The 19,822-nt window shown below is 38.0% G+C and overlaps 2 protein-coding genes and 1 long non-coding RNA gene across 3 annotated transcripts; all 3 read left to right on the plus strand.

The window, feature by feature from the left end:
• Positions 1-20: 20 nt before the first annotated feature.
• Positions 21-4,665, plus strand: LOC309491776 (DNA helicase B-like). The gene is made up of 8 exons (XM_082190810.1): positions 21-157; positions 364-500; positions 1,734-1,818; positions 1,914-1,973; positions 2,076-2,295; positions 2,427-2,576; positions 2,664-3,290; positions 3,834-4,665. The coding sequence occupies exons 1-8, from the start codon at positions 105-107 to the stop codon at positions 3,963-3,965; spliced, it is 1,464 nt and encodes a 487-aa protein (XP_082046936.1). The 5' UTR covers positions 21-104; the 3' UTR covers positions 3,966-4,665.
• A 578-nt stretch (positions 4,666-5,243) lies between these two features.
• LOC309491777 (deoxyribose-phosphate aldolase-like) lies at positions 5,244-14,241 on the plus strand. Its single transcript, XM_082190811.1, has 9 exons — positions 5,244-5,405; positions 5,893-5,990; positions 6,075-6,222; positions 7,523-7,618; positions 7,725-7,859; positions 10,171-10,299; positions 13,305-13,417; positions 13,501-13,650; positions 13,922-14,241. Exons 1-9 carry the CDS (start codon positions 5,375-5,377, stop codon positions 13,976-13,978), a joined length of 957 nt encoding a protein of 318 aa, XP_082046937.1. The 5' UTR covers positions 5,244-5,374; the 3' UTR covers positions 13,979-14,241.
• A 481-nt stretch (positions 14,242-14,722) lies between these two features.
• LOC309491778 lies at positions 14,723-18,324 on the plus strand. The gene is made up of 2 exons (XR_014203298.1): positions 14,723-16,168; positions 17,462-18,324. It is a non-coding gene; the product is annotated as an uncharacterized lncRNA (long non-coding RNA).
• Positions 18,325-19,822: the final 1,498 nt, after the last annotated feature.

Genomic DNA, 19,822 nt, shown 5'->3' on the forward strand with positions numbered 1-19,822 from the left:
ATTTTGTGTCTGCAGGAGATGTGAGGCAGCTGCCCAGCATTGAGCCTGGAAACACACTGTACGATCTGTTTGAAGGCCTCAAGAAGGTCCAGTGGGCCATTGAGATGAAGACCAACCATCGTGCCGAGTCTGAGCTCATCGTCAGAAACGCTGGACTGTGAGCAGATAGCTTGTACTCTGTAATGTTTGATGAGTTTTTAGAAAATTATGGAACTTAGTTCCTTGGTTCCTTATTGGTTTGTTGGCTCTGTGTAAATGTTTTTATGTACAAATATGTAATTTGTACAAATGTTGATGGTGTTTCTCAATCCTAATGACATTATGATGATTAATCATACTGCTTTTATTTCCATAATATTTCAGCATCGCTGCGATGGGTAAACAAAAGCTTTACAGTCCTCTGGAGTTTGATGCCACCATAAAAATGGCGAGACCCTCCACAGTGCCATCTGACAAAAGGTTTATATTTGTCAAAATCAGTGGGGAAAATTATTCTTTTGGTAAGTGAGCAGTCATGAAATATGTGGAAAAAATTGTAATTTACTTTTAAAAAATGTACTTTATTCTTTTCACAACACTTGTATAGACTTTATGTAGCCCCGCCCCTTTTCAGCGCTGTGCTCGTTGTCTTTTGTCCTCCAGTCTGTATTTTCACAGTGATCTTGCGTATTTATGAATGAACGGTTCGTTTAAAATCTTCCCGGTTTACTGATATTTGTTAAGACTCCTGCTTTAAACATTACAATCCTCATGATAACTTTTGTTAACTTTACAATAAGAAAATCCACTTCACCAGCTAATTACTCCTCGACAGCGATGCCATAGAGATATACAGAGCGACCGCAAAAACGGAAGTTCAAAGACAATATTCTAAAGATGGCTGCACGCTTGAATCCAGGAAGAGAAGAATTATGTGAGGTGTTTTCTCTGTCACTGTGCTGCAGAAGCACATTCTTTGCAGTAAAACTGTGAACCTGAAGGCCCAGACAATCTGAATAACAAAAGAAACACACTGGTCAAAAGGAAACTAATCACTGTATTGTCCTCAGGGCATTTGTGTGGGCTCCTGTGTGTCTATTGTACAGCAGGTTTTCCTGAAAATACACTTTACTGTTGTCTGTGACTCATTTGATACTTCGGGTGGCTACACAGCCACCTTCAATACGCTTTACTCCCCCCATAAGCACCTTAGTGCAACTTTTTGGCACAGCGATATGAAAATGTTGGCCTATTATTCTTTATATGTGAAAGCCGATAACCGATATATTGGCCGATAAATCAAAATCCAAGTTTTTATATAATTTTTGAGAGCCTGATTACAAAAATAAAAGTCTCACTATTAAAAGCCATGTCCCAAGCACACACTTATAATGATGTTCTTATTATAATTTTATGTAGCCTATATAACAGACTATATATTTATTTTTTTAATTGATTTCAATCATGTTCCAAACAATTCAAAACCATCATGGCGAACAGTATGCATCTGAAGTGTCTCAGCTGAAGGAAATAATCCATTATTTATCGGCTTCAATATATATTGGTAAAAAAAAAAAAATTGGGCCGATAATGAGAACATTAAAAATTAACATATATCGGCCAATACCGATATGGTAAATTACGAATAAAAACCTAATTACAAATCAAATGCGTTGTTGAGACACCAAATAACTCAAGCAAAATGGTATATATCTAACATTGAGCAATAACAACAAATTTCTGGTGCTGCTTAGACCTCCAGGATGCCGTTAAATTCTTACTTAAGGAAGGTCCTGGACTGGAAAGTGATAAATTGTCACAATTTGTGGCTTTCAGGAGGTAAGACAGATTTAGCTTTGTCACTCTATGCTGAGATGTCAATCTTTTTAAGAAAATGCTGAGTTTGCTAAAGTTGTTGTTTTTATTGTTCACAGGAAAGACTGCGAGTTGATCAATGAGCTTTGCTGCACGCATTATTCTCTGCATACTACAAAGTACGTTTTCTTACAAATAAATAAGCATGACACTTTATTTTATTCCACTTTGCCTTTTTAGAAGTTTATTTCTGTTTTAATGTTTAGTGTAATTAATTACAGGACTCCCAAAAAGAAATTCAACTTTCAAACAAAGGATAAAGTTTGCTGCACTAAGAATGGCTATGTCTTAGACCACGAGAAGAGGAGAGATGTGACTGTAGGAGCTTCACATGAATATGCCAGACCTTCCCATGATAATGGTGGAAAACAGAGACAAGATGAACAGGAGAAGGAGAAGAAAGAGCGCCTGTGCAATGGGGAAATTTTCTTTATTGAACATGTACTGGAGTTTTATTTATCGATTTATTTATGCATTTATTGATAATCTCAAAATTCTTTTTATGCTTTTAAATTCAAAATGCTTAACCTGAGTTGGTTTAACTTGTCCTTGTAATTATACACCAATCCCAGGATGTTGAGGTTGTTGAGGGAGGAAAAAAAAAGAGGCGCTACCTGACACTAGATGATGTAAATGGGCGCGTGGTGAAGTGTGACTACAGAGAACTACAGAGAGAGTGTAAACTGCGGCATGCTTGGGCAAGAACCATTCACACCTTTCAGGTATTGATGCTCTTTGTTCATCTACGGCCCTGTTCACAGCATTTGTCTCTGCTTCATGCAAATTGCTTATTTGTTTTCTCACTTCAGGGCTCAGAGTCTGAAACTATCGTGTACGTTCTTGGAGACAGCATTGCTCAAAACTGGCAGCATGTATACACTGCAGTGACACGCGGTCAGAAGCGAGTGTATGTGGTGGGTACAGAGAGTGACATAGAAGGAGCCATCAAGAAATGGATCACCCCACGTAACACACGATTGTGCTGGTTCGTCAAAACAACAGTTGCCAAACAAGGTCCTGAAGACTCTTTGACTCAGTCTGCCTGCAGTCAGAGTCAAGTAGAGACCCCTGTGAACCACAGTTTCGGGCCTTCACAGTCCACACCCGTGGCTCCACATTGCCCCAGCCTCCCCCAGTCGTTCTCCAGCACAAAACCTTCATGTATTCGACACCTCTACATGGAAGAAAATGGAGAAAAACATCAAACATCCAATATTTCTTTACAAGATGACATGGCATTCAGTCAAACCTACTCTTGGTCGCCCATGGATGATGAGCCAAGCATTGTGCAGAATGAACATGTGTCCGAATTATCCAATCAGGTTGAAGATGCAACGTTGTTAGAGACGATCAGCTCTTCCCCAAATGAAAGCAGCAGGGGCTCTAAACGGCTGATTCCTGTGGACACCTGCAGTACGCCGACTAAACTAACAAAGGTAACACATACACTAGAACATTTAGAAAGGATTGACAAACAATGTGCTATTTTGTAATTGATCGCAAAACATTTTTACTGGATATTTGATCATTAAGATGTCATACCAGAGCTCAAAGCTTTATTGGTGCAATGGCATTATGAAAAATGCCAAGTGTCAGAGGTGGTGTCAAGATGTCTGGACCCAGAGAGGGATTCTCTCTAAGAAAACAAAAGACTTTTCTGGAAATTAACATTTGAACTCTGTCTTGCAAAATTAGCACCCTCGTCCGAGACACAATCACACTGAGTAGATCACACCTCAGTATTGTCTTATCTGCATTTCCTTCCCTTCACAGTCTCTTCCCCCTCTCCTCTCTCTACTACTAATTTTTTTTTAATGTGTCAGATATTAATATTTATGATTATAAATTCATTTAGGATCAAAATATGCAAAATTGGCACTCCATCCATAGACAACAGTGATATTATTGGAAATGTAAATCGTATACTGAATGTTTTAGGCTGAACGTGCTTAACATTCTGTGATCTCCTCTTGCTTCAGAAAACCACTTCAGAAGAGTCTCCGTTGTGCAGCTCAAGACTGAATCTTCTGTCCATTACGAGTCCCAGCTCCAAAACCCACGGCAGGCAGCTCTTCCGAGACGATTCACATCCTCACATTGAAAAGCCTTAGAGGGGTCATTCTCAGACCCAACATGCCAAAGCGGAAAGAACTAAATCAGTCCAAATGTGCATGTTATTTGGCTTTTCAGAGGATTTGGATAAACCTGAATTAGCTTTTTACATAATTATGAATAGTTTGAATAATTTGCTAGTTTCACCCTTGAGAACAACAATATCTTGTAATATATTATGGTTCTGTGCAAGAGATGTGTGAGTTCTAATTTCCGCTAGACATCCTTTGAAAAGTATAATTCTTAAATCATAACAATTGAGTAAAAGAAGGCTTAAATCTGAAACTGAAATCTATCCCAAAAATGTTTTTATGAAGACCATATTTGCAATGAAAGTCATAACTCATCCTTGTATATTACCGTATCATTTTAAAGTCACTTTTATGTTTTTATCTTTCCTGGCAAACTTGTTAAGATACAAACATGTTAAGCAGTTTTTTTTTTTTTTTTTATGTCCACGTTTATATAATATGAATCACAGCGTTTGTATTTATAAGGGCTGAAGCAATTGTTGACTCTAGACTTCGCAATTCAGGCTCAATTCAAAATCCATTTGAGGTTTGACTGGATGTTGTAATTCTTGGCATAATTTCACTTTTATTTTAAACCTGAAGCATGTGACTGCATGGTTTATTTCAAAAGCTCAGTATGATGGTTGTCTAACATCACATCATCTAATAAATCAGGCTTAACATTAGCAGCCTTTTTTGTTTAATCAAGCTCAATTGCATGTTATATATATGTATATTAAACATGCACTCATGTTTCTCATCTTAAATGTCATCTTGTTTCTCAAATCTAATGTGCAGCTTTCATCTCTTTTAGTATGTAGATAAATGTAAAAAACCCATAAAGTTAATGAAAACAGCACATCGAGTGCTTTTTGTGTTATTGATCAAAATATTCAGGGTTTTACTCCACTTATTTGTGCATTTTTCTGGGGGGTGTCAAGAAAAAAACAATCTTAGATACTCTCTTGTCAAAGAGAACCTATACTTTTGTTCAAAATAAGTCGATTATTTCTATTTTAATATACCGGTAAAGACCTGATATAGTTTTTTTTATATATATATATATATATATATATATATATATATATATATATATATATATATATATATATATATATAAATGTTCAATAACATAAGAACATTGTAAAGGAACTCCCTCTGCTTTAATAGTGGTCACACGTTAATAAATACAAAAAACGTCATCATTCTACGCCTTGCGTAGCGGTGAAATGATTGGCTTGAAGTGTTCTGCGTCGGCGTATCAGTGACGAGCAATCCCGGAAGACGCGCAGTATCGTGAAAACTGTCAGTGAGTGTGCTGTGCTTTGCAGAGCTGCTACTTGACAAATCAACCCGATTTTTAAAAGTTAATTTCATCCAGTGAGTTATATTTCACCATGTCTGCAAGAAATCCAGGAATGCATCTTGGTAAGTTGGTAAAAAAAAAAAAAAAAAAATCTTTAACGTTAATTAATACCGCTACTTTTTCACGTGATAGGACAGGCATCTCATAAAACAGGACAGAAGACAGAGATTAAAGTTCTTTGCAAGCTACTAATGAGCAACAGATATAGTGATATAACTTAAGCTATACGTTGAACATTGAACATGTAAAGTGCAACGTATATTCTTCGTGTTATGTGTGGTTAATCTTTAACTCAATCTGACCAGTTGGAAACTCACTATTTTTATAAATCAACTTTCATACGGCCTATGTAGTTAATCTTAAGAGTAATTCTGGCTTTCTTTCTTCTTTCCCTATATACAGTTGATTCTAAACTGTAAATAAAATGCCCTTAATGAATTTCACATGACCCGTGTGTCTCATGACACAAGTTGAGTAGAGGGAAATAACCAGACTAAACTGTATTTATGCTGACTACTATACAGACTATTTATTATTGCCTTATTTTAGATCTGGAATGGGTGTCAAAAGTCAGAGTCAACACTCAGGCTGTTCTTAAAAGAGCCCAGCAGATCCAGGGACGCAAAGTGGCCAAAAAACAGTGGCAGGTAAACTGTTTACAGTATTTATGGTACATGCTCACTCCTATTGCTTGATGATGTCATCTTTATTGACCTGCATTGATATTGTAGGCTGCCTGGTTGCTGAAGGCTGTCACATGCATTGATCTGACGACCCTCGCTGGTGACGACACACCTTCCAATGTCCATCGACTCTGCATGAAGGCCACACGGCCCATCCGTCACGATCTGCTGAAGAGCATGGACATGCATGACAAAGGTGCCGCTGTTTTGCATATACACGTATTTATTTGTCACATCATCCCTGTTGGTGCCGTGCACTTATATCTTCTGTCACTCATATTGTAGTTTTCAGTATAAAATAAACTTACAACCATTTACACCCATTAAACAAATTACTGTTAGAAGCATTTTAGATCATAGTAATTGACTAATTACTCCAGAATTTTGGATCCATACAGATTACTAGTATATTTAATGACAGCTTAATGAAAAATATAAAAAAGTCTTGAAAACTCATTATTGTTCCCAAAATGGTAGTTTTTTTTTTTGTCTGTAAATTTATCTTTATTATAATTTATAGTATATTATTATATATTATATTATATTATATTTTATACCTTAATTTTGTATCATAATACACTAAACGTTTGGGGTTTGTACTTTTTTGAGATAAATAAATAATTTTATTCAGCAAGGATGAATTAAAACTGACATTAAAGTGACATTAAAGACATTTATAATAAATGTTGAAATTATTTTACACAAAAAAATTAAGCAGCACATCTGTTTTCAACATTTATAATAATATATATATTATAATATATATAATTTTATATATATATATATATATATATATATATATATATATTATATAAACATCTTGAGCACCAAATCTGCATATTTCAGGGATCATGTGACAATGAAGACTGGGGTAATGGCTGCTGAAAATGCAGTTATGCCATCCCAGGAATAAATTACATTTTAAATGTACTATAATAGAAAACACTTATTTTAAATTGTAATAATATTTCACAATATATTTTTTTTTTTACTATATGTTTAATCAAATAAATGCAGCCTTGGTGAGAATAAGACTTCTTTAAAAAAAATTAAAAGACCTCAAACTTTTAATGGATAGTGTATATATTTTATGTATTGTATTTATTTTATTTTATTAATGTTTATAAATGTAAATTATTTTATATTTTATATTATATTTTAGTGTATTAATGGTTTTCAGTTTTAGTAACATTTTCGTGTCACTGTATATCTGCCCACAAGAGGGAGATAAAGCTCTTTTCACCGAAAGTTACTGGATCAGTGACTTTAACAACTTAAATTCAACCTTTTACTGAATAAAAAATTGTAACACAATAAACATTAGACGTTAACAGAAGTGTTTTCTTTGTATTTTTGCACTTTATTTACTTTTATGTATTTATTAAAGTGTAGTCTTTGCATGAAATGAATTATAGATTTCTTTGACTTTAAACACTGTGGGTGTGTGTGTGTGTGTGTGTGTGTGTGTGTATGTGCGCGTGTGTGTGTGATTCCAGGAATCACGACTGCAGCTGTTTGTGTGTACCCATCACGGGTGGCTGATGCTGTAAAGTCTCTGAAGGCGGCAAACTCTAGTCTTCCTGTTGCATCTGGTAAGACATTTGCAACTGCTTATCTTTAAACACATTTCAATCCTTTATAGGCATCATCCTAGAGAGGGTGCAACCGCATTGTCTCACCTAATTCTCTTTGCTTCAGTGGCTACTGGTTTCCCTGCCGGACAGACGCCACTGAAGACCCGTCTCGAGGAGGTCCGGTTGGCTGTGAAGGATGGTGCTACAGAGATTGATATTGTCATAAACCGGACTTTAGCACTCACTGGACAATGGGCAGGTGTGTGTAACAAGGGTACTAAGGGAATGCAGATACAGTTCCTACCAAAAAAATCCTCTTAAACCAGACTGTTTTCTGTTGGTTTAAAGGGGTCCTGATTATGCTTTTTTACATTTCAACTTTCTTTAGTGTGTGATGTTGCTGTTTGAGTATGAAAAAGTTCTGCAAAGATACAAAGTCCACTCCAAACAGAGTTATTCTCAATATCAGCAAGCACTGTTTCTGAACTCCCTGAAACACCTCGATTGTAGTCTTGAGTTTTCTTCTAGGAATGTACGTCACAATATTCCTCATTTAAAGGTGCATTGTGTAATATTTAGGAGGATCTGTTGACAGAAATGCAATATCATATACATAACTATGTTTTCAGTGGTGTATAAAGACCTTACATAATGAAATGTTATGTTTTTATTACCTTAGAACGAGCCGTTTCTATCTACATACCCCGTGGGTCCACTTACTTCAAAATAGCCATTTTGCGCCGACATGTTTCTACAGTAGCCCTAAACGGACAAACTACTACAGAGCGCGTTTTGTCACTATGTTGTTCTTCGTACAAAGAAGCTAGCTAAAGTCAGCGAATAAAACACTGACACGATGATGAACAAGTAACAAAAATGTTCGCAATAACATATTGTTTTAATGAATAATTAAGTAAACATAATTTATTAATTTATCTTTGTAAAGAAACCTCATTGCTTAACTGGCCACTCTCTGATGTTTCATGACGACGTATTTTCTAGGGCTGTACTCAACCAAAGAAAATCTTGGTCGACTGAAGTCCTGAAGTTTTCGACAAAAAATCGACTAAAAATGACGTTAGAAAAAAAACGTTAAATTAATTAGCTGCGCACTGTGCGCAGTACTTGGTAGCCTTGTTGTCCGCCTAAATGAATTATAAATAAACATATAAAAAAAAACTAGTAGGCTATTTGCAGTATTAAATCGTTTTTGACGTAATTAATTTGCACTGAAATGAGTCTGACACACGAGTCTGTCGGCTGTCGGCTCTGACAGCGTTGCATCACGTGCACCTGCGCAATATCATAGCCTATGATTTCCGAAAATAGTACTATGTTGTCAACTAGTGATATCATGACAAGAACTTTTGAGGAATATGTAACATAATTTAGACAATTGTTTCTGTCATATGTATTATAATAACTGACAGACTCTATAATTTCAGCCGCTCTGTGCAGCTCGCACAGAGTGAGGCTGAACCTATTTTTTACAGTCTATGGGCTGAACATAGGAGCTCAGCTTCGCGGCTGAGACACGAATAGACTATTAACTTAAAGCTTTTACTCTTAAACACAAAAGGCACGTCCACTTTAATAAAAAAAATAATATTTATTAAACAAACCAGATCAAGTCATATTCAGCAAACCTTCTAGTAGCCAACTTTCTTCAATCTGTCCGTCTTCTCCGGTGAGTTGGGCTAATCCAAAAGAAGTGAAAACAAGGGGGGTGTTCTGAAGACAGACTGTTACCTGTGAAACAGGGGTGCTCTGAAAACACCCCCATTAGCAATTAGTGCTTTCCACCTGATGAAATGAACGCGGCAAAACTGATGAAATGAACGCTGCAAAACTGATTACCGGTAAATGAACGCGACAAAACTAATGAAATGAATGCGGCAAAAAATCGACCAATCAGAATTTTGGTCGAGCCAGAACGTATCGACCAAATAATCGACTAATCGACTGGAAGAATACAGCCCTAGTATTTTCCTGTCGGCCACCGTAACTTCTGTTGGTAGCAATTCGTAACCTCACCACTAGATGCCTCTAAAAATCACACACTGCACCTTTAAATAATTCCCGCCCCAAGGTATGCACAAAAAAAGGCCTGGTTGAATTGCGTTAGTAGTTTGTTGAAACATTCGTGACATTTCTGAAACGCTAAGTGGTTGACCAATCACAACACACTGATCCAGCCAGCCAATCAGAGCACATTGAGCTTCTCGGAAGGAGGGGCTTCATAGAGACAGGAACTCAACAGAGCGTTACTGACAGACTGGGAAGAGAGGTGCTGCAACAATGTCAAATATGTGAAAAATAAGGTGTTTTTTGAACATTCAAGCATGAAAACCTATTCTAGTAGACCCCAAAAACAAAATCAAGACTTTGTAAAATTGCATAATAGGTCCTCTTTAAGCTGCTCTCTTCCAAACTGATCAACTGACAATGGCCATAACCCTCATACTTCTTTTTATAAAAAACAATAAATGTACACAAAGTATGTTTGTCTTCAGTTCTACTTTGATAGCTGGTGAACATTTTTGTCTCTCATTGTTAAACGATCTCCTCAGCCCTCTACGATGAGATCCGGCAGTTTAGAGAGGCCTGTGAAGACGCCCATATGAAGACCATCCTGGCAGTGGGAGAGCTGGGAACCTTCACAAACGTCTACAAGGCCAGCTTGGTGTCCATGATGGCAGGTGAGGACATTACGCATAGATCTAAGAGGAAACATTTAGTTTTAATTCGCAGAACTGCTTGCAGTCCTGAAGTCAGAAAATAATTATTATTAAATGTTTTTTTTCTATATTATGATAATAGGACAGTTCTATCACTCTGATATTTTTTGACTTCACGCCCTCCAATAATATCAAAATTAATTTTAATTTAAAAATGAAAAACTTTTTTATGAAAATATATAATAATTTAAAGAAATATTATCCATTATTGTCTTATTAATTTTTAATAATTATTTAAATGTATTGATTTTACCGTATTGTTAAATTTTTCTACCCTTGTCAGGCCCTTTCCCAAATGGCACACTTCATATGCACTTTCAGTCTTGTGGACTTATAAAGGCTGCCGTGTGAACGTGTCCGTTAAGTCCATGAGAGTAGGGTGTCCCATTTGTCATTTTAGGTGTCAGAAGGGTGTTCACGAGCGCCCCCTTTGCGGTCGATATGCGCACTTTTGTCAAGCCCGCACTGAAGCGAGCTGAAGTGAGACTTCTTCCTGAGTAGTCAAAGCGGCATTACGTCACGAAAGTGCAGAATCGTAGTGTTTAGGGTGCCATTTGGGACAGGGCCTCAGAAGAATGCACACTTTTTAGTGTCTGTGCAGTAACAACATCCACCAGCAGGGGCTAACTGCTCATGCTAACCAGCTAAATCTGACCCCCTGGTATGATCAATACCAAAAGTGATGCTTGCTTTAAGCAAGTTTGATATTTTGTCCAGAGTGTGGCGCCATTGCTTATCCTTTTCGCACTCAGCATCCAGAACACACACACACACACACACACACAGAGCAGGCCAGTGACTGTATGCTTAAATAGCCATTGCACATTAAGCCGATTACTGTACCCAATTGTCAGCGGCTCTGATAGGGATCGTTATTAAAATGCATTGCTTTTGTCGCCGCGCTCATTCCTTAATCTCCCCTTGTTCCTATGAATTGCGTATGAGGTTTCTGAAATTGAATGATAATTTCACCTATTAATCTGCGACGCCGGAGCTATTTTACTCCCACGCTCTCCGGCAGTGTCCCCCCGCTCCGCCGCAAATGAATAGAGCTTCATTACTGTCGCCCGCGTTTAATAACCGTTATCCATTATCGTGTAATTAAGACTCCCCAGAACGAATCTCAAGGATTATGTCAGTTTGAGGGAGAGGGTGAGCAATAGAGTGAAAGAGTGTCGGAGGAAAGGGGAAGGGGTGGGAAAAAGAGTGGAAAAACACATAGAACGTATCTTTAATGAACTGTAAAATGTTCATCTTGTTCTGTGCGGTAATGAACAGTCATTAGACATGAGGAAGGGCAGGCGGGACTCGGGTGCTGGGGGTTAGAGCTGGTCCACAGTTTGTGGTTCATCCATTAGAAGCGTCATTTTATCTTCTATTTTTATCGGAACACTGATAAACCGTAATTGGCTATGAAGGAGAGGAAGGGAGAAATGAAAGCTCTTATTGATGAAGGAACGCACACCCTCTGAGCCCTGCCGACGGGACCATATGTTCTTGTCTAGCCTCCCCTGCCCTCGCGACTAATGTCCTGTCGGGGTTCAGAATCTGACGCCTCTCTGAAGTGCCTGAATGGAGGTGCTAAAAATGTGCTGGACTTTCTAATTTGAAGAAGTGAACTTTGACCTGTCAGTCTGAGCCAAACAAGTGTCAGATGCACGTTTTTGGCTTTTATTGACGAAGAATTATAATATTAACCAGTGTGACCTGAAATATGCAGATGTATTAAACCACGTTGAAATGTACTCTGTGCTCTCATGTTGGTTTCATATGCTTTTGAAAAGCTTGTATATATAATTTCAAGAAAGGTTTTAGCTTGATGACTCTAAATGTCATGTGGTGTAACCATTAAGTAAAAATTAAAAGCATATTTTCCTTGCACCTTGAATAAGTGTACACATCTTAAGGCCTGTTCACACCAAAAATGATAGCTATAAAGATAACTATAACAATAACTATTAGCATCCACATCAGCGGATGATATCGTTCTGTTCCAGCTCTTTAAAGCAGGATGGATTCTGATTGGCTGCCAATGGTTTTATCATTCATCAGCTGGAAAATAAAATCATTCTGAAAGTTCCTTCAACGATATTGTTCATTCTGTGCTGTTATTGTTATAGTTGTGGTGTGGATTCTGCTATTCTTTTATATGTAGAACAATTTTTTGAACTATATCTTTATTGGTATTGTTATAGTTATCGTCCTCGCTGTAAACGGACCTTTAATCATTTTCGTCATTTTCAAAAAGATTTTTCAAAACATTTACAATTATCATGATTTATTAATTCATAGTTTTTGGAGAGTCAATCGACATGACGTTTAACAACCATAACTTAACCTATTTTGACATAAAAAGGTACATAAAAAAGTATCTGTATGTTGGTTGCACCACATGACTTTTTGGATAATTTGGACAAAATAGTTTCCAATATTTATAATAATGAATAATATTTTAATTAAATTAATAATTATAATAAAGTTAAAGGAACCGTATGTAAGAAATGTATTTCAATTAATCATAAAATGGCCCTGATATGTCACTAGACATTAAGAAATCATGTTCATTTCAAATACTTATCGGCATCCGGGTTGCCAGCTCTGCTCTAGTTACCACAGCTGCAGCTACAAACGTGTTGGATAAAAAATGTCAGCCTATCTGGCAACCTCGAGTCAGGGGGGAGGGGGAGGCGATACACCGCTCTACAGTAATTTGAAAGTGATTGCAATACCAGTTTTGGCCACAATCTTACATACGGTTCCTTTAATGCCAAATAATTAAAAAGGTTTTCTTTATATATATATCACCCTGACATTTTTTTACTTCATGCCCTCCAAAATATCAATATAAATTTACATTTACAAATTCAAATAATTGTCTAAGTTGGCTTTTCTCTGCCTGAATGAGGATCAGAGTGGACCATACTTCATGCCAGTAGTCAAAAGGCTTTGTATTTTCTAACCACTAGGATCGGACTTCATCAAAACTTCAACCGGCAAGGAGTCAGTCAATGCCACTTACCCCATTGCCATAGTAATGGTGCGGGCCATCCGTGACTACTACTTGAGGACAGGCCATAAGGTAAAGGACCCATTATACCCTTAAATCACCTTCTTTAACTGGAATCATCCAGCCTGTTTGACTGATCATTTGTTGGTCCTCAGGTGGGTTTCAAGCCCGCAGGAGGCATCCGTACGGCGCAGGAGTCTGTGGTGTGGCTGACCCTGATGAAGGAAGAGCTCGGAGATGAGTGGCTTGATCCTCACCTTTTCAGACTAGGAGCAAGTAGCCTGTTAGCTGACATCGAGCGCCAGGTAATTAAACCAACACTGTTTCACACTCGCAAAGCTGCTCTATTCTGACTTCAGATGTGATAAAGTGATAATTACCATCCATTATGGCTGGAAACAGACACTGTTCAGGGAGTGCGGCATCGTGACCCAGGTCACCTGTGGTGAATAGGATATAGATTAGCTCTTTTATTTATGTATTAGGCTAAATGCAGCTGCGTTTGACAAAGCTTTGTCATCATATATAGTTTTATTGAAGCTGAACGTTATTTTAATCTAAAATTTTTATTTACAGATTTACCACTACGTGACCGGACGCTATCCCGCCTATCATGAACTTCCTATGGCCTGAGTTTTAAAAAAATCTCAGATTTGGGCCGATGAAAGCCAGTGACACAATGGAAAGACATCACACCTGTTTATTATGAAAAGAATTATAAAGAAAAGAATTGAAATGAAGCACAGTATCTGTCCTAAACTAAGAATACATTTTATTATATTGTAAAAACTGTCTTTTTTGAAGTTATCTTGTAGAAAAAATGCAAACCCAAGAACATTTCTGGATGACATGGTGCAACCTGAACCGTCAGAAGTAAAAGCGCTCGCTTTACGTCAGCGCAAAGGCCTCTTGCATCACTTTCTCATATCTGCGATTCCCAGCAGCAGTTGTTCCTCAGACAAGCGTACAGATCTTGTAAGCTGCACCTGGGGTTACGCTATCACTGTCCGAGGCTGATGTTATTTGACTTCCGCTGAGCTAATTTCATTAATCAAGCGCTGGATGTCAGAAGTGTGTGTTTGGGATTAATTAAGAGGGGTTAAGAGAGTTTAAATGATCAGATAAAAGCGCGTGCCAGTTAGAGCTTCGTTTTGAAGACCGAGAACTTTCTTTTTCTTCTCCCTCTTTCTTCTTTAATTAAGAGATCTCGGGCCGTGCCCTTGACTGGGATGGAGGATAAATGACTGAATTAATTGCGGAATGGGGAATGAGCCGAGAGGTGCGAGTGGAGCGAGATTGAAACTTCGGTAAATTCAGTCGGAAAACTGGAGCACAACTAGATTTGTATTCACAGAGAAGCAGTAAAAGCTACTGGAGCACAACTAGATTTGTATTCACAGAGAAGCAGTAAAAGCTATTCTCACAAAAGCTTAATAATACCTGCATAAGCACTATGGTAGAACTGGTATTAGCATTCCTAAGAGATCCACAAGCAGCGGGATCCAGAAGAATGAACTAATTAATGCTCAAAAAGAATTATTTAGAACTTGATTAAAGCCCAGAAAAAAAACTTTTGATCCATCCATCCATCCAGCCTGTCTATCCTTCTGTTTGTTCGTCCATCCATATGCAGTATCCATTTGTCCATATATCCTTCTGTCCTTCTGTTCATTTCTGTCTATCCATACATCCATCTATCCATCCATCTGTTTGTTCGTCCATCTATTCGTTAGTTCGTCCATCCATCTATCAATTCATTCGTCCATCCATATGCAGTATCCATTTGTCCATAAATCCTTTTATCCTTCTGTTCATTTCATTTCTATCTACTCTCCATCCATCCATCCATCTGTTTGTTCATCTGTCCATAAATCCATTTGTCCATACAGTATATCAGTCTGTCTGCTGTCTGTCTGTCTATCCTTCTATCTTTCTGTTCGTTTGTCCATCCATATTCAGTGTCCATTTGTCCACATATTCTGTATCCATTCATCCTTCCATCCGTTCGTCTGTCCCTCCATCCATCTATCCATCCATCTGTTAGTTTGTCCGTCCGTCCATACAGTACATCCATCTGTCTGTTTTTCTGTCTGTCTGCTGTCTATCCTTCAGTTCATTTGTCCGTCCACACATCCGTCTGTTTTTCTGTCTGTCTATCCTTCTGTTTGTTTGTCCATCTATAGACAGTATCCATTTGTCCATATATCTTTCTATCTTTCTGTTAATTTCTGTCTGTCTGTCTGTCTGTCCTATCTATGACTCTATCTATAGTTTTATCTGAGACACATTGATCAGCTGCTCAGCTGATTGTCAGCTGTGTGTTGTGCCTGTGTTTCATTAGCAGTGACTGTAGTGGTTTATGAGGCCACACTGGCAGGGCTGAGTAAGAGTGATGGAGCCCCAGTGCTCCCCGAGGCCATGACAGATTAGCTTCACTTACATAAAGGCATGTAGATCATCTGCAATCTGGACCCGTGGCCCACGCCACCAAGCCAGATAACGCTGAGGGATTGAGTTAGCCTTTAGATTGATTCTCCCCTCCACAGACAACACTTCCTCTCCTTCGCTTTCTTCCCTGCTTTTCTCCTAGCTCTCGCCTCTCTTTTACTCAATCACATTCTCTCCTTCAGGCATGTGTATTTCTCACGAACTCATATAGCTGGAAAATACAATATGTGGGTTTTAGTAATCTTGGTCCTCTCCACCTGTCTAACACAAAAGCAGTGCTATAATCATGTATTTTAATCTGAAACAAACAAACATAAGAAGAAATATATTATGTATACTTATTTGCCAGTACATTTTGTGTGTGTGTGAGTGTGTGTGTGTGTGTGAGTGTGTGTGTGTGTGTGTGTGAGTGTGTGAGTGTGTGAGTGAGTGTGTGAGTGAGTGTGTGAGTGAGTGTGTGTGTGAGTGAGTGTGTGAGTGAGTGTGTGAGTGAGTGAGTGTGTGAGTGAGTGTGTGAGTGAGTGTGTGAGTGAGTGTGTGAGTGAGTGAGTGTGTGAGTGAGTGAGTGTGTGTGTGAGTGAGTGAGTGAGTGTGTGAGTGAGTGTGTGAGTGAGTGTGTGTGTGAGTGTGTGTGAGTGTGTGTGTGAGTGTGAGTGTGTGTGTGTGTGAGTGTGTGTGTGAGTGTGTGAGTGAGTGTGTGTGTGAGTGTGTGTGTGAGTGTGTGTGAGTGAGTGTGTGAGTGAGTGTGTGAGTGAGTGTGTGAGTGAGTGTGTGAGTGAGTGTGTGAGAGTGAGTGTGTGTGTGAGTGAGTGTGTGTGAGTGAGTGTGTGTGTGTGAGTGAGTGTGTGTGAGTGAGTGTGAGTGAGTGAGTGAGTGAGTGAGTGAGTGAGTGAGTGAGTGAGTGAGTGAGTGAGTGAGTGAGTGAGTGAGTGAGTGAGTGAGTGAGTGAGTGAGTGAGTGAGTGAGTGAGTGAGTGAGTGAGTGAGTGAGTGAGTGAGTGAGTGAGTGAGTGAGTGAGTGAGTGAGTGAGTGAGTGAGTGAGTGAGTGAGTGAGTGAGTGAGTGAGTGAGTGAGTGAGTGAGTGAGTGAGTGAGTGAGTGAGTGAGTGAGTGAGTGAGTGAGTGAGTGAGTGAGTGAGTGAGTGAGTGAGTGAGTGAGTGAGTGAGTGAGTGAGTGAGTGAGTGAGTGAGTGAGTGAGTGAGTGAGTGAGTGAGTGAGTGAGTGAGTGAGTGAGTGAGTGAGTGAGTGAGTGAGTGAGTGAGTGAGTGAGTGAGTGAGTGAGTGAGTGAGTGAGTGAGTGAGTGAGTGAGTGAGTGAGTGAGTGAGTGAGTGAGTGAGTGAGTGAGTGAGTGAGTGAGTGAGTGAGTGAGTGAGTGAGTGAGTGAGTGAGTGAGTGAGTGAGTGAGTGAGTGAGTGAGTGAGTGAGTGAGTGAGTGAGTGAGTGAGTGAGTGAGTGAGTGAGTGAGTGAGTGAGTGAGTGAGTGAGTGAGTGAGTGAGTGAGTGAGTGAGTGAGTGAGTGAGTGAGTGAGTGAGTGAGTGAGTGAGTGAGTGAGTGAGTGAGTGAGTGAGTGAGTGAGTGAGTGAGTGAGTGTGTGTGTGTGTGTGTGTGTGTGTGTGTGTGTGTGTGTGTGTGTGTGTGTGTGTGTGTGTGTGTGTGTGTGTGTGAGTGAGTGAGTGAGTGAGTGAGTGAGTGATTGGGAGGGTTGGGGAAAGACCTAGTGACCCATCCCTGAAAATTCATGGACAGTCTCTCGTATGGCAAGAGATCAATATAGTAAAATATAGATTTTTACTAAAATATTGTAAAAATCGAATTGAAAAAATATCAAGTTTACCAGTGTTTTTCACTAAAGGAACAGCAGGAAGTTTTTATTTTATTTGTATATAATATAGTAAAACATAGTAATAAACAGAACCATGTATTTGAATATATGTTTAATATATAAAAATGTCAAATGAAGACTGAATATTATTTTATGCTGATGCAAACAAATTGAATCAGAGTTCACAAAAATTATTGAAACTTATCAACCTTTAACACCATTTTTGCCACTGAAGTTTGTCTTCTGTATTTTGTATTGCTAGCAAAAGTATTGTGAATATATTGTGAATATGTGATATATCAGCCAGCCCTAGTTAAGTTTTAGCATCCGTTTCCACCCTTTATCACATTTTCTTTCTTTCAAATCTTTATGAACACATCCATTTGTTCTAGCAGTCTAATTTGATTATGAGGTCATGCAGTGAATGAAATGTAAATGAACCAAGGAAACAGCTGAAATGCCAAAGGGAATGACTGAATTACATGTGAATTATTCATTAGAATATGTAGGTCTACTGTTCAAGGCACTGTTTTGCATTTGAAGTGTTTCATTACATTTGACATACAATCTGATACAATTCTTAACATCCCATGGAAATCTTGTAATGGGAAAACTTTGTGGTTCACAATAGCATTCCCAATGGGGTCCAAAACGTGCCAAACGCAAGTCAAAACTGCCTTTGCCGAGAAAATAAAACCTACTCTGTAGTTGGCTGGTAACTTTATTTTGAGCTTTGACATAATACATGGCTTAAGAGCGATATATCTGACCCTTAATGATGCGATCGATGCAAATCAAAGACTCGTGGCAACATGTAGAATATTCTTTGAATGAAGGAAGCTGCCAAAATTATAATATGAGGACTAACTGAATAAATAAATAGAAACAATTATGCAAAATTATAATGGTAACACTTTACAGTATTAGTTAACATTAGTTAACATGAAACTAAAAATGAACAACACTTCTACATCATTTATTAATCTTAATGTTAATTTCAACATTTACTAATACATTATTAATATAAAAGTTTGTATCTATTAACATTAGTTAATGCATTGTGATCTAACATGAACAAACAATAAACGACTATTTTTATTATCTAATATTAACAAAGATGAAAAATAACAAATGTATTGCTCATTGATAGTTCATGTTAGTTGCATTAACTAATGTTTACAAAATAAACCTTATTGTAAAGTGTTGCCATTATTATTAAGTTATATTAAGATTATAATTATTTATATACATTTTATTAATTATTTATTAATTAATTAATCATAAATAATAAACATTTATGGGTGTATTTATAGACTGAAAATGAATCTTAATTCACTTGCTATTGGCATGTGTGGCAAAAAGTACATTTGGACCCTGATTCCCCAGTATTATGAGTTCTAACAATAAACATAAGTAGGAGTCAATCTGTCGTATATTTTTAATTCAGTATGTATGTCGTTATGTAAACGCTGTTGTAACCCGGTTCCTGAACCGGTCGCCACTCACTCACTCACTCTCTGACAAATGTCTTTTTTCAGATTGATTGCTTTTCTGCTGTTTTATTCATAAATGTTTTTTCTTTCTCTTTGTTCCTTGAAGCAGTTGTGAAAAATGGTGCGCTCAGGGTGGCGTTTCCAGGCAAAAAAAAAAAAAAAAATCATTTTTAATGACACGTGCGTCACCTGTCAACTACATCATCACAGGCCAGGATTTTGCGTTTTGGAGGTTTTGTGTGTGTGCTTTTCACATATTACCCAGCGGCAACAGCAGCCTACCTCGTAATCAATTGCTATGGAAACATGTTATTCTGTGTGATTAATAGCATACACACATCTTATGTTATTCTCATTTGTCTGAGAGTTCTTTAAGGGTGCTTAAACAGAAACATCCAGCACTGTGCTGTATTCATTCTGATAGGGTGCCATTGCTTATCATTGGCAAGTCATCTCTCGGCTGCTGAATTTGAACATGCTCGGAGACAAAAGAGAGCAAAACGACTGCAAAAAGATCTGTGACAGGATGTCAGAAGTTGTCTTCGAAACGCTGCCGGTGAGATTATGAATAATTGGTTGCATTTATTGAGCTGCATATGACAGTGAGGCCTGACAGTTTTGTGTCAATTGCATGTTAACATGCTTGTTTTGACATCCTCGATTTAGGAGTCTTGACAAAACAGATATTGTCCATTGTATGCACGTATGGTAT

The sequence above is a fragment of the Leuciscus leuciscus genome (assembly GCF_965113295.1).
Source record: "Leuciscus leuciscus genome assembly, contig: HAP1_SCAFFOLD_554, whole genome shotgun sequence".
In the NCBI taxonomy this organism is placed as follows: Eukaryota; Metazoa; Chordata; class Actinopteri; order Cypriniformes; family Leuciscidae; genus Leuciscus; species Leuciscus leuciscus.

Coding starts and splice junctions, on each gene's coding strand:
- LOC309491776 (XM_082190810.1), top strand. CDS start 105: ATGAAGACCAACCATCGTGCCGAGTCTGAGCTCATCGTCAGAAACGCT. Junction 2,296..2,426: donor AAATTTTCTTTATTGAACAT/GTACTGGAGTTT, acceptor CACCAATCCCAG/GATGTTGAGGTTGTTGAGGG. Junction 3,291..3,833: donor CGCCGACTAAACTAACAAAG/GTAACACATACA, acceptor CTCTTGCTTCAG/AAAACCACTTCAGAAGAGTC.
- LOC309491777 (XM_082190811.1), top strand. CDS start 5,375: ATGTCTGCAAGAAATCCAGGAATGCATCTTG. Junction 7,860..10,170: donor ACTCACTGGACAATGGGCAG/GTGTGTGTAACA, acceptor CGATCTCCTCAG/CCCTCTACGATGAGATCCGG. Junction 10,300..13,304: donor CTTGGTGTCCATGATGGCAG/GTGAGGACATTA, acceptor TCTAACCACTAG/GATCGGACTTCATCAAAACT.